The sequence below is a fragment of the Callithrix jacchus genome, chromosome 22 (assembly GCF_049354715.1).
Source record: "Callithrix jacchus isolate 240 chromosome 22, calJac240_pri, whole genome shotgun sequence".
Classification (NCBI taxonomy): Eukaryota; Metazoa; Chordata; class Mammalia; order Primates; family Cebidae; genus Callithrix; species Callithrix jacchus.
Genome location: NC_133523.1, coordinates 10,303,647 through 10,317,847, shown reverse-complemented (window position 1 = coordinate 10,317,847; position 14,201 = coordinate 10,303,647). Strand labels below are relative to the sequence as shown.

Here is a 14,201-nt window from a genome sequence, read left to right as displayed (position 1 = left end):
CGCACCCGGCCCTGCCTGTTTCTGGTTTATTTCACAAACACGTCTTCATATCCACCTTGTAGCATGTGTCAGAATTTCCTTTCTTTTTTTTTTTGAGACTAAGTTTTCCTATTGTTGTCCAGGCTGGAGTGCAGTGGTGCCACTTCAGCTCACTGTAACCTCTGCCTCCCAAGTTCAAGTAATTCTTCTGCCTCAGCCTTCCAAGTAGCAGGGATTATAGGCACACAGCACCACGACTGGCTAAGTTCTGCATTTTTAGTAGAGATGGTGTTTCACTATGTTGGCCAGGCTGGTCTGGAACTCCTGATCTCAGGTCATCCACCCACCTAGGCCTCCCAAAGTGCTGAGATTACAGGTGTGAGCCCCCGCACCCAGTCAGAATTTTCTTCCTTTCTCAGCATTTTGCAAGGCTGAGGCAAGAGAATCATTTGAGCCCAGGAGTTTCAGACCAGCCTAGGTAATATAGTGAGACCTCCATCTCTAGAAAAAAAAAATTCACACCTGTAATCCCAGCACTTTGGGAGGCCGAGGTGGGCAAATCACGAGGTCAAGAGATCAAGACCATCCTGGCCAACATGGTGAAACCCCGTCTCTACTAAAAATACAAAAAATTAGCTGGGCACGGTGGCACGTGCCTGTAATCCCAGCTACTCGGGAGGCTGAGGCAGGAGAATTGCCTGAACCCAGGAGGCGGAGGTTGCGGTGAGCCGAGATCGTGCCATTGCACTCCAGCCTGGGTAACAACAGCGAAACTGCATCTCAAAAAAAAAAAAAATACAAAAAAAAATTAGCCAGGCATGGTGGTGGGCCCCTATAATCCCAGCTACTCAAGAGGCTGAGGTGGAAGAATTGCTTGAACTGGGAGGCAGAGGTTGCAGTGAGCTGAGATTGTGCCACTGCACTCCAGCCTGGAGACAGCGAGACTTCGTCTCACAAAAACAAAAACAAAAAAATTGCCTGGGTGTAGTGGCATGTGCCTGTAGTCCCAGCTATTTGGGAGACTAAAATGGGAAGATTGCTTGAGCCCAGGAGGTCGAGGCTGTAGTGAGCCATGATCACACATATCATTGCTGCACTCCAGCCCGGCAGACAGAGAGAGATCCTGTCTCAAAAAAAAAAAAAAAAAAAAATTGCAGCCTGGGCATGGTGGCTCACACCTATAATCCCCGCACTTTGGGAGGCCTAGGTGGGTGGACCATCTGAGGTCAGGCGTTCGAGACCAGCCTGGCCAACATGGTGAAACCCCGTCTCTACTGAAAATGTAAATATTAGATGGGCATGGTGGTGGGCGCCTGTAATCCCAGCTACTCAGAACACTGAGGCGGGAAAATCACTTGAACCCGGGAGACGGAGGTTACAGTGAGCCGAAGTCGCACCACTGCAGTCAGCCTAGGGGACAGAGCAAGACTTCATCTCAAAAAAAAAAAAAATTGGGTTGTATGATGGACCACGTTTTATTAATTTTTCTATCTAAGAACACTTGTGCTGTTGTCACTCTTTATCTATTGTGAATAACGGCTGCTATGAATATGTGTGGGCAAATATCTGTTCTACAACCTGTTTTCAATTCTTTTTTTTTTTCTGAGATAGAGTTTCGCTCTTCTTACCCAGGCTGTAGTGCAATGTCACCATCTTGGCTCGCTGCAACCTCCGTCTCCTGGGTTCAAGCGATTCTCCTGCCTCAGCCTCCTGAGTAGCTGCACTCCAGCCCGGCAGACAGACAGAGATCCTGTCTCAAAAAAAAAAAAAAAAAAAAATTGCGGCCTGGGCATGGTGGCTCACACCTATAATCCCCGCACTTTGGGAGGATTATATATTACTCACTTCCTGAGTAGCTGGGATTACAGGCATGCGCCACCACACCTGGCTAATTTTGTATTTTTAGTAGAGATGGGGTTTGTCCATGTTGGTCAGGCTGGTCTCAAACTCCCGACCTCAGGTGATCCATCCACCTCGGCCTCCCAAAGTGCTGGGATTACAGGTGTGAGCCACCGTGCCTGGCCCTGCTTTCAGTTCTTTGGGGGATATACCCAGGAGTGGAATTGCTGATATAATAATACTATTTTTAATTTTTTGAGGAACTGTCATACTGTTTCCCGCAGCAGCTGCACCGTTTTACATTCTCAGCAAGGGTATACAAGGATTCCAGTTTCTCTTCGTCTTGGTCAACACTTGTTATTTTCCAGGTTGGTTAGCTGCTTGGTTGGTTTTGGACAGTGGCCATTCTCATGGCTGTGAAGTGGTTCTTGCTTTGCTTTTTTGGAAGGGAGGTGGGCGGGTGGCATTTTTCCACAGGAGCCTTTGCACCTATCGGGCTCCAGTTGCCCAATCTTGCCTGGCTTATCTCTGGGACACCTCCTGGCAGCTGATAAGAGAGGGCTATCTTTAGCCACTGTGCTTTAGGAAGGTTAGGAACCTGCCAAGGTCACAGGTAAGCTGCAGCATCAGAAATGGAACTTGAGGCCTTATCCCCTCTTGATTTCACTGTGCATCTGTGTTATTCGCTGCCTTTAGCCACACAGCAAAGGTGAGTCATGTGACAAGCTCACACAGCTGGTTATAGAAGGCATGGTCTCAGACACCAAAGGGTGACACACATCCATAGTCCCGACTACTGTGGAGGTTGAAATGGAAGGATCACCTGAGCCACTGCACTTCAGCCTGGGGGACAGAGCAAGACCCCGTCTCAAAAAAAAAAAAAAAGAAAAAAGTTATAGGAAAGCAACCAGATGTTCTTCAGTTGGTAACACATATAAAAATGATACCAGGCTGGGGCGTGGTGGCTCATGCCTGTAATCCCAACACTTTGGGAGGCCAAGGCGGGAAAACCAGGTCAGGAATTCGAGACCACCCTGGCCAACATAGTGAAACCCTGTCTTTACTAAAAATACAAAAAATTAGGTATTATTTTGTGGCATGTGTCTGTAATCCCAGCTACTCAGGAGGCTGATATAGGAGAATCACTTGAACCCGGAAGGCAGAGGTTGTAGTGAGCCAAGGTGGCACCACTGCACTGATCTTTTTTTGTTTGTTTTTTCTGAGACAGGCTGGTCTCAAACTCCAGGGCTCAAGCAATCCTCCTGCCTTAGCCTCCCAAAGACCTGAAACTACAGGTGTGAGCTACTGCATCCAGCTGCATGCTAGGATTCTATGTTTCATTAAACAACTATATAGCACCTGCTGAATACCAGGCACTGTCTTCATTTAATCCTCATGCCAGGTGGGCTAGGTGGCTTATGCCTGTAATCCCAGCACTTTGGAAGGCGAAGGTGGGAGGATTGCTGGAGGCCAGGAGGTCGAGGCTGCAATGAGTTATGATTGTGCCACTGTACCTCAGCCTGGACCACAGAGCAATACCCTGCCCCCACACCCCAAAAAAAGTAATAAAGAAGAATCCTCACGGCAACCCTGAAATAGCCACTAGTATGACCCTGTCTTACTAAGGAGGAAAGTACCGAACAGAGGGGTGAAGTCTGCCTAGGATAACACAGCTAGTAGGTGGCAACGCTGGGATTCAAACCCAGTAAATCTGGCTGCAGACGCCATTCTGCTATGCAGCCTGTCATAGAATCTACTCATTCTCTATGCTTATTGTGTGTATCCCACGCACACACTGTAGGATGTAAGTTCCAGGAGAAGCTGCTCTCTGTTTTGCCCTTAGAACCCCGCCCTCTGCAGAGAAGGCGCTCGACCTAAGGAGAAATAAACAGCATCTTTCCACCCCGCGCAGGCGCATCGGGCGGGATAACGGAGCCTCCCCCTTCTTGCGCCGATTGGTCATCTCGGATGACTGACGGATGATTGGGCGCAGGCGCACCAGGCCAGACCCAAGGCGGCTTCCCCCATTCTGAGACTCCGTTCCCTATGCCTATTGGTCATTGTTTACGACTGACGTAGAAAAAAGCCAATGGAAAGCAAACTCTCTGGGAAGAGGGCGGGCCACTCAGGCAGTCAAATTTGCGCGGGTTGGGGACTGCGGTAGTCATGGCCGCCTTCCGCGACATGGAGGAGGTGAGCCAGGGGCTGCTCAGCCTGCTGGGCACCAATCGCGCCGAGGCTCAGCAGCGGCGGCTGCTGGGGCACCACGAGCAGGTGGTGGAGCGGCTACTGGAGACGCAAGACGGTGCCGAGAAGCAGCTGCATGGTGAGGGCCGGAGCGCGGGCGCGGGCCGGCGGGGGACAGGGCCCGGGTGCTGGGAGGGGGCGACCAGGCCGACCTCAAAACCCATTCTCTCCTGTACTCTCCCATCTCCTGCCCTATTCCCCTGGGACGGCCCCCTCTGAGCCTTAGTTTCCCCCTCCGAGAAATCGGCTTTATGACAGCAACCATCCCCCGCCCCCCAGGGGTTTAGTGGTAAATATAGGAGCCCGGAGGGGTTGGTCCCTTCTGAGCGCTCCGTGAGCAGGAGCTCAGGGTTTGAACTGGGACTTAGGAGTCAAAGCGCCGGGTTTGAATCCCAGCACCCATCCCCACGTCCTCTGTGAGACTTGAGGTGAGTTTCTTAACTTCTCTGTTCCTCAGCTTCCTTCCCTGTCAAATCGTTGTGAAAATAGCCCACTCCTTCTTCCTGAGAAGAATACACTAACATTCAGATGTTTTATGGAGCACCTGCTGCCGCCAGGCCCTGGTGGCGGCAGGGAACAAAACTGACATGCATGCTAGTGCCTGGGAGAGGGAGCAGGATTAACGAGAGAAATCCATTTGTCGGTCTCGCGCGGTGGCTCACACCTGCAATCCCAGCACTTTGGGAGGCCGAGGCAGGTGGATCACAAGGAGGAAAACTAGGTTGTGTAGGCGGAGTGGTGAAGTTTTGGGGAAAGCCTTCTGGGAAGATGATGATTGAGCAGAAGCCTGAAGGAGGCCTCACACCTGTAACTCCAGCACTTTGGGAGGAAAAGTAGGACTGTTTCAGACCAGGAGTTGAAGACCAGCCTGGGCAACTCGCTGATAGCTCATCTCTACTGAAAATAAAAACGTATAGGCCGGGCGTGGTGGCTCACGCCTGTAATCCAAGCACTTTGGAGGCCAAGGCGGGCGGATCACCTGAGGTCAGGAGTTCAAGACCAGCCTGACCAACATGGTGAAACCCTGTCTTAAAAAAAAAACAAAGAAAAGAAAAACGTATTATCCAGGCATGGTGGTTCCCACTTGTAATCCCAGCTACTTGGGAGGCTGAGGTGCGAGAATCATTTGAGCCCAGAAGTTGGAGATTGTAATGAGCTGCCCTCCACCACCAGCCTGGGCGACAGAGCAAGATAATGTCTCTTAAAAAGAAACCTGGGGCCAGGTTTCGTGGCTCACGCCTGTAATCCCAGCATTTTGGGAGGCCGAGGTGGGTGGATCACCTGAGGTCAGGAGTTCAAGACCAGCCTGGCCAATATGGTGAAACCCCGAGTCTACTAAAAATACAAAAATTAGCAGGACGTGGTGGCGGGCACCTGCCATCCCAGCTACTTGGGAGGCTGAGGCAGGAGAATTACCTGAACCGGACGGTGGAGGTCTTAGTGAGCTGAGATCATACCATTGCAGTACAGACTGGGCAACAAGAGCTAAATCCCATCTCAGAAAAAAAAGGGGGGACCGTTTTAATGCATCCAAGATGCCACTGAATGTTAAGACTTACTTTATATTAAAGGAGAATTAATTTTTTAAAAAGGCTTACTTTAAAGAGGAAAAAAAAAATCTGGGCTAACAAATATCTTTGTGCGTGTGTGGGGTTTTTTTTTGTTGTTGTTTTTTTGTTTTGTTTTCTTTTTTGAGACAGAATTTCCCTCGGTTGCCAGGCTGGAGTGCAGTGGCACAATCTCGGCTCACTGCACCTTCCGCCTCCCAGTTCAAGTAATTCTCCTGCCTCAGCCTCCCAAGTAGCTGGGACTACAGGCACGCGCACTATAGCCAGCTATTTTGTGTGTGTGTGTGTGTGTGTGTGTGTGTGTGTGTGTGTGTGTGTGTGTGTATTTTTAGTAGAGATGGGGTTTCACCATGTTGGCCAAGATGGTGTCTATCTCCTCACCTCAGCCTGCCAAAGTGCTGGGACTACAGGCGTGAGCCACCGTGCCCAGCCCATCTTCACTATCTTTAAGTGCGCAGTTCAGTGGCGTTAAGCACCTTCTCACTGTTGTTCAGCCATCATCACCATCCGTCTCCAGAACTTTCTCATCTTTACAAACCGAAGCTCTGTCCCCATGAAACACTCACTCCCCATCCCCTTCTCAGACCGTGGCACCCACCTGCTACTTACTCTGTCTCAAATTTGACTCCCTAATATCTACCCTTCATAGTGGAATCATACAATACCCTTTTGTGTCTGGCTTATTTCACTGAGCCTAAGGTCCTCTCCATTCATCCATGTTCTAGCCTGTGTTCCTGGCAGTGTGGATTGCAAATGCAGAGGTCAGGAGGTGAGAATGAACTTGGCCATTAGAAGGGAGTGTTAGAAGATGAGCTCAGCTGCCGCATGACTGCCAGGTCTGGGGAGCGCCCGGGAGGAGTGAATGTTGTCCTGAGTGTGATGTCCTGGGCAGCCTCTTCCCTCCTCCTTCCACCCCTCCATTGGAACAGATGGCCAGGGGCAGAACTGTGTTACCTATAGTTAAATGATTACAAGCTTGCTTTGCTTTTTTACACTGAGATTTGTATCACGGATCAAATATTGAATTAAGAAAACTCCAAACTATGGTGCAGTAAAATAAAAGCAGAGATCAAGGCGTAACAGGGGTCCTATCGGAAAGACCGTCTGGGAGCGCTATAACATTGGAAGCTGCGGTGTGGCTGCAGAGCAGGAAAAACTGCTTTGGTCCCACGTCTCTTCCCAACATAGAGTCTGCGTGAGGGTCTCATAAAGAGGGTTTGTGCAAGAACTCTGGGAAGGAACGCAATCTGTGCTCTCCAGACTCGGAGGGTCTTTGCAGATGGGAGCTTTCGAGGCCGGAAGGCCTTGCAGGGCGGAGATAACCGGAACTCCACAGGCTCTGCCTATGTTCTCAGAATGCAGAGCAATTCTGATTGCTCTGTGTCCACCATGCTCGGGAGATAAAAGCACCTGCATGCGTTGCGTGTGCTCAGACCTTATGGTGCCTTATCGGCTATGTCTCTTTTGCCACCGCACCTGGATAGGCAATGGGTGGTAGAAACTCAGTGTCCTTAGTTAGCATTTCTTAGAAGAACCACATTTGCTATTGAATGCTGCAGACACATGCTTCTCCCGGCCATCCCCCAATCTTCCTTCTCAACCCCCTTCCCACAGCCTGCAAGATTAACAAGATAGTGCACCCAAACCCTCGTGAGAGTGCCTGGGACCCCTGGACCCATGCTGTGAACTTCTGTCTCTGTCTTCTTTTCTCACTCCCTTGTCACCACCAGGACACGGGGCACCCACCTACAGGGTTGGGCTGGTTCCCAACAAACTCCCCCTCCTCTGATGGCCTAGGAGAACAGTGTGACTGAGCCAGCCTGGCCTTTAGCAGAATGGACGACCCTGGGGCCAGGGAAACTGAGAGTCCTGGTCCAGGATCCTGGGCTTTCAGTCAAACAGATGCAGTTCACGTCCCAGGTCTGGAGCTGCGTACCTGTGGGCGACACTGAACTTCTCTGGGCCGTTTTCTTCATGTCCCAGCTGTGGGGCAGAGGAGTTAAAGTACATACCCCCACAGGCCGGGCGGGGTGGCTCACGCCTGTTATCCCAGTACTTTGGGAGGCCAAGGTGGGGGATCACTTGAGGCCAGGAGTTCAAGACCAGCCTGGCCAACATGGTCAAATATGTTCTCTACTAAAAATATAAAATTAGCTGGCCAATGTGGCACGTGCCTGTAATTCCAGCTACTTCGGAGGCTGAGACAGGAGAATTGCTTGAACCTGGGAGATGGAGGCTGCAATGAGCTAAGATCATGCCACTGCACTCCAGACTGGGTGACAAAGCAAGACTGTTTTAAAAAAAAATAGGCCAGGTGCAGTGGCTGATACCTGTAATCCCAGCACTTTGGGAGGCCAAGGCAGGTAAATCACCTGAGGTCAGGAGTTCGAGGCCAGCCTGGCCAACTTGGTAAAACCCCAGCAGCACTAAAAATACAAGAATCAGCTGGGCTTGGTGGCACATGCCTGTAATTTCACCTACTCTGAAGGTGGAGACTTGAGTATCGCTTGAACCTGGGAGGCAGAGGTTGTAGTGAGCTGAGATTGTGCCACTGCATTCCAGCCTGGGCAACAGAGGGAGACTATATCTCAATAATAATAAAAATAAAATAAAAGGTTCCCCCTCAGAGAGTTGTGTGAGAATATGTCAAGTAGGAGCACCTTATAATGAACAGCTGTGGGGTAGAGATTACTACTCAGGGAAGACTCCAGAAAGACTTGGTCGTCTTTGGGAGGGCGGACAGATAGCGGGTGGGAAGGCCGTGTGAGCCGGCTGGAGTCTCAGCTGTCCCAACAGGAAATCAGCAGGCACCGTCCGAACCAGACCCTTCAAGAAATAGCAGCATAAGCAAGTTGTTTAAAAATGTGGAGGCCATTGCCAGAGAAAACATCTACAGCTTGAAAGTGGCTGCTCTGGAGGGTGGAGAGGCTTGGAGAAGGGTGTGTGCATCTGTGTTTGTTTTCTGAGCCATGTACATGTCCTGCTGTGATTAAAAATAACATAAACCTCCCACTGCTAAATTTGACTGGCTTTTAAAAAAATAATGTAAGTTTCTAAAATCTTAAAAATGGCCCTTTGGGAAGCATTTAATCTGCCTTCTCTGAGTTGGCAGGTTTCTAGGAAGGAACCAGTAGCCTTCTTTTTTGTTGTCAGTGGTTTGGTTTGGGTTTTTGGGATAGAGTCTCATGCTGTCGCCCAGGCTGGCGTGTAGTGACACAGTTAGGATGATTATGTCTCACTGTAGCCTCAACCTCCCTGGTTCAGATGATCCTCCCACCTCAGCCTCCCAAGTAGCTAGGACTACAGGCGCACACCACAACGCCTGGCTAATCTTGTATTTTTAGTAGAGATGGGGTTTTGCCACATTGCCCAGGGTGGTCTCAGACTCCTGGGCTCAAGGGATCCTCCTGCCTTGGCCTCTCAAAGTGCTGGATTGCAGGCATGAACCACCACACCCAGCCAACTATACTGTTATAAACCATTTTGGGTGTGTGAAGAAGGATCAGGTTTTATTTTGGGTGTATTTTAATGTGTTTTGGTGAAATAGTAGTTGTACAAGTTGCCAGTGGAACTCTCTGGACTCAGGGCTGCAGGCAGGAAGGGGCATGTTTCTTGCCAGTGGAGGTGGCAACCCACCTTCTCTCTGCCCTCCTTGGGGAAGGACAGACCCTAGGGAGCCTGCTTCTCTCCACCCTGCAGAGATCCTGACGATGGAGAAGGAAGTGGCCGAGAGCCTTCTCAACGCGGAGGAGCAGGTGCACCAGGGTGGTGTGGATCTGCAGCAGCTGGAAGCTGGGCTTCAGGAGGCCAGGGAGGAGGACGCCCAGCTGAAGGCCAGCCTCCTATATCCTTTTCTGCAAACGAGTCAGCCTTGGTGGAAAACATGCTTTGGGTGAGGCACAGTGGCTCACGCCTGTCATCCCAGTACTTTGGGAGGCCAAGGTGGGCAGATCATGAGGTCAGGAGATAGAGACTATCTTGGCTAACACAGTGAAACCCTGTCTCTACTAAAAATGCAAAAAATTAGCCAGGCATGGTGGTGGGCGCCTGTAGTCCCAGCAACTCAGGAGGCTGAGGCAGGAGAGTCACTTGAACCCGGAGGCAGAGGTTGCAGCGAGCCAAGATGGTGCCACTGCACTCCAGCCTGGGCAACAGAGCGAGACTTTGTCTCAAAAAAACAAACAAAAAACATGTATTGGGCCAGGTTCAGTTGCTCACACCTGTAGTTCCAGCATTTGGGAAGCCTTGGAGTTGACCATTCTGGGAAACAGACACCCTATGTCTACAAAAGCAAAAAAGTGGCAGGGTGTGGTGGTGCGTGCCTGTGGCCTCAGCCATTTGAGAGGCCGAGGTGGGAGGGTTGCTTGGGCCTGGGAGATCAAGGCTGTACTCCAGCCTGGCGACAGAGCCAGACATGGTCTCAAAAACAAGGAAAGAAACACTGGGCGAGGTGGCTCACACCTGTAATCCCAGCAGTTTGGGAGGTCGAGGTGGGTGGATCACCTGAGGTCAGGAGTTCGAGACCAGCCTGGCCAACATGGTGAAACCCCCCTCTACAAACAATACAAAAATTAGCCAGGCATGATGGTAGGTGCCTGTAATCCCAGCTACTCGGGAGGCGAAGACTGGAGAATTGCTTGAACCCGGGAGGCGGAGGTTGCAGTGAGCCAAGATCCCACCACTGCACTCCAGCCTGGGTGACAGAGCAAGACTCTGACTCAGAGAAGAAAGTGCGTAGATAGAGCCGAGGCCCCGGCCTCCTGGCTGCAGTGAACGCAGGGGCAGCCCCCTCTCAAAAGCTGGGGTCCTTAACTACCTGCCCTAAGCAGCTCACCAGAGAGCTGGAGGAGCTCAAGGAGATTGAGGCGGATCTGGAACGACAGAAGAAGGAGGTCGACGAGGATACGACAGTCACAATCCCCTCAGCCGTGTAGGTTCCGCCAAAGCGTGTGCCCGCCTGTGCCTCCTTGTTCACTCGTTCCGTCCGGCTCTTGGTTGAAGTCGGTGCTGGGTAACTTACTTTTTTTTTTGGCCTCTTGTATAGGTACGTGGCTCAACTTTACCACCAAATTAGTAAAATCGAGTGGGATTACGAGTGTGAGCCAGGGATCATCAAAGGCAGTATCCTTTTTGGGAGACATTGTAACCCTTATGCACTGTAGGTAGGGAGGTAAAATGGTGCATAGCAAGACCCTGTAAAAATTAGCCAGGCGTCAGGCTGGGTGTGGTGGTCACTCCTGCAATCCCAGCACTTTGGGAGGCCAAGGTGAGCAGATCACAAGGTCAGGAGTTCAAGACCAGCCTGACCAACATGGTGAAACCCTGTCTCTACTGAAAATACAAAAATTAGCCAGGCATGGTGGTGCACACCTGTAATTCCAGCTACTCAGGAGGCTGAGGCAGAAGAATCACTTGAACCCAAGAGGCAGAGGCTGCAGTGAGCTGAAATCTTGCCACTGCACTCCAGTCTGGGCAACAGAGTGAGACTTTGTCTCAAAAAAAAAAAAATTCGCCGGGCGTGGTGGTGTGCACCTGTAGTCCCAGCTACCTGGGAGGCTGAGGCGGGAGGATCATTTGAGGCCAGGATTTTGAGACCAGCTTAGGTAGTACTGAAACCCTCGTATCTACGATAAACATATAGTAAAGGCAGACCAGGTGCTGTGGCTCACGCTTGCAATCCCAGCACTTTGGGAGGCCAAGGCAGATGGATCACCTGAGGGTCAGGAGTTTAAGACTAGCCTGGCCAACATGGTGAAACCCGGTCTCTACTAAAAATGCAAAATTAGCCAGGCGTGGTGGCATGTGCCTATAGTCCCAGCTACTCGGGATGCTGAGGCATGAGAATCGCTTAACCCCAGGAGGTGGAGGTTGCAATGAGCTGAGATTGTACCACTGCACTCCAGCCTGGGCAACAGAATGACTTTGTCTAAAAAACAAACAAACAAACAAACCTGGGCGAGGTGGCTCACTCCAGTAATCCCAGCACATTCGGAGGCTGAAGCAGGCGGATCACCTGAGGTTGAGAGTTCAAGACCAGCCTGACCAACATGGAAAGACCCCCATCTCTACTAAAAATATAAAATTAGCCGGGTGTGGAGGCGCATGCCAGTAATCCTATCTACTCTGGGAGGCTGAGGCAGGAGAATCACTTCAACCTGGGAGGCCAAAGTTGCAGTGAGCCAAGATGGCGCCGTTGCACTCCAGCCTGGGCAACAAGAAGGAAACTGTCTCAAAAATAAAAAGTAAAGGCAGTGTCCTTTTCCCCGTGGGGTTGTGTGAGGGTTGTGTCCTGAGCTTTCCTTACATCTGTGCCTCAGTCCATCATGGCCCAAGTGTGGCCCAGCCCATCCACCTGGACAGCACCCAGCTCTCCAAGAAATTCATCAGCGATTACCTCTGGAGCCTGGTGGACACCAAGTGGTAGCCAGGAGCCTCTTGGCTGTGTCTTGCACCCAGCGGGCATCTGCCACCATCAGATCCGTTTCAACTCCCACAGGTGTTAGAGACGGAGGAAGCAGGGTACCCGAGAGGAGCTGGGAGTTAAGCAAGGGACAGGGCTGTGACGGGTAGGACATAATTGAAGGGACAGGAGCTCAACCATTGCCATTTTTCCCTGTGACCTGTTGGCATGGTGGATACCACCAGTCTGCGCTCAGGCTTTCCTGTGGGGACTCGTGGGGTCCGTGGCTTACATAGGAGCCCATCTCTGGTTCCAGGGTGGACTCTGTCAGAGACCACGAGATGTGTCTTTTATCACTCGTTCTCCCCTCCCTCCTTCATAAAGGGAGTCCTTTTAGCTGCCCAGTTAAAACAACACATCCCAACACCCTTGTAGTAAATGTCCAGCCAGTGAAATGTACATGGAACTGTTAAATGACACTTGTAGAAGGATTTTTTTATTTAATGAGAGGGGGTTTCACCATTGTGGCCCAGTTGGTCTCGAACCCCTGACCTCAGGTAATCCACCCGTCTCAACCTCCCAAAGTGCTGGCATTACAGGCATGAGTCACCACGCCTAGCCTAGATGGATTCTTAAAAAACAAGTATACCCTTGCTTTCCCCCTTCCTATTTCCTGGAATTTGAGCGTGATGGCTAGAGCCCTGGCAGCCATACTGCCACGTGTGCAGAGGAGTGCAGTCCTTTAGGGATGACGGGAGTCTGGTTCCCTGGTGACAGCAGAGCCAGATAATCAGCACAGACTTATTTAAATGGGAGAGGCCAGGCACAGTGTCTCACACCTGAATCCCAGCACTTCTGGAGGCTGAGATGGGCACATCATGAAGTCAGGAGATTGAGCCCATGCCGGCCAACATGGTGAGAGCCCATCTCTACTGAAATACAAAAATTAGCTGGGTGTGGTGGCACATGCCTATAATCCAAGCTACTTGGGAGGCTGAGGCAGGAGAATCGCTTGAGCCAGGGAGGCAGAGATTGCAGTAAGCTGAGATCACGCCATTGCACTCCTGCCTGGAGACAGAGTGAGACAATGTCTCAAAAAAAAAAATAGGGAGAGAAGGGGAAGAACTAGCTTCAACTTGTACCTTGTGTAAGCTCCTGGTTTGGGGGTTTTCTATGACAACAAAATAAACCTTTAACTGAACACATACTCCAGTCTAGAGCCGGCCAATTGATATGTTCACCGTCCCCCTCTTGGTGTTTGGGCTGCTGCTAAGGAGAGGAGGCTTGCACTCCACCTGCCTGCCTGAGAGAGGAGAGAGGGAGGTGGAGTCCCGCGGACACAGTTGCCCCCAGATACAGCTTTGCCCTTGGATGGGTTAGTTCCGTGAACTTGGGCTTGGGTTTCCTCGTGTCCCTTTCCACAACTAAATTTCAGTGCAGGTTTTTTGTTTTTGTTTTTTTTGAGACAGTCCCACTCCATCACCAGGCTCCAGGCTGGAGTACAGTGGCGCAATCTCGGCTTACTGCAACCTCCACCTCCCAGGTTCAAGCAATTCTGCCTAAGCTTCCCGAGTAGCTGGGACTACAGGTGCGTGTCACCATGCCCAGCTAGCTTTAGTGGAAATGGGGTTTCATCTTGTTGGCCAGGACGGTCTTGACCTCGTGATCCGCCCGCCTCAGCCTCCCAAAGTGCTGGGATTACATGCGTTAGCCACCACGCCCAAACTTTTGTGTGTGTGTGTGTGTGTGTGCGTGTGTGTGACTGAGTCTTGCTCTCTAGCCAGGCTGGAGGGCAGTGGCACAATCTCAGCTCACTGCAACCTCCGCCTCCTGGGTTCAAGCGAGTCTCCTGCTTCAGCCTCCCAAGTAGCTGGGATTACAGGTGCACGCCACCATGCCCAGCTAATTTTTGTTATTTTTAGTAGAGACGGTTTCATCATGTTGGCCAGGATGGTCTCAATCTCTTGACATCGTGATCCGCCCACCTTGGCCTCCCAAAGTGCTGGGCACACCCCCACCTGGCTGCAGTTTTTAAATCAGAGACGGGTGTCCTTAGGCCGAGGGAACGTCTGCGTACATGAGGCGGACACTGAAACGGTTCATTGAGGTGACCCTGGGAGGTCTTGGGTGAGAATGCTGAACTGGTGGCCTCTAGGGAGACCAACCTA

At 51.1% G+C, this 14,201-nt stretch overlaps 1 protein-coding gene across 1 annotated transcript; it reads left to right on the top strand.

Moving 5' to 3' along the window:
• Nucleotides 1-3,977: 3,977 nt before the first annotated feature.
• Nucleotides 3,978-13,240, top strand: SPC24 (SPC24 component of NDC80 kinetochore complex). The gene is made up of 5 exons (XM_002761750.6): nucleotides 3,978-4,144; nucleotides 9,333-9,477; nucleotides 10,459-10,563; nucleotides 10,678-10,754; nucleotides 11,951-13,240. The coding sequence occupies exons 1-5, from the start codon at nucleotides 3,985-3,987 to the stop codon at nucleotides 12,055-12,057; spliced, it is 594 nt and encodes a 197-aa protein (XP_002761796.1). The 5' UTR covers nucleotides 3,978-3,984; the 3' UTR covers nucleotides 12,058-13,240.
• Nucleotides 13,241-14,201: the final 961 nt, after the last annotated feature.

Bases quoted from the DNA above. Each gene is read 5' to 3' on its own strand.
- SPC24 (XM_002761750.6), top strand. From the start codon at position 3,985: ATGGCCGCCTTCCGCGACATGGAGGAGGTGAGCCAGGGGCTGCTCAGC. The intron at 10,564-10,677 runs GTAGGTTCCGCC...CCTCTTGTATAG, and splicing joins GTCACAATCCCCTCAGCCGT to GTACGTGGCTCAACTTTACC. The intron at 10,755-11,950 runs GTATCCTTTTTG...TCTGTGCCTCAG, and splicing joins GCCAGGGATCATCAAAGGCA to TCCATCATGGCCCAAGTGTG.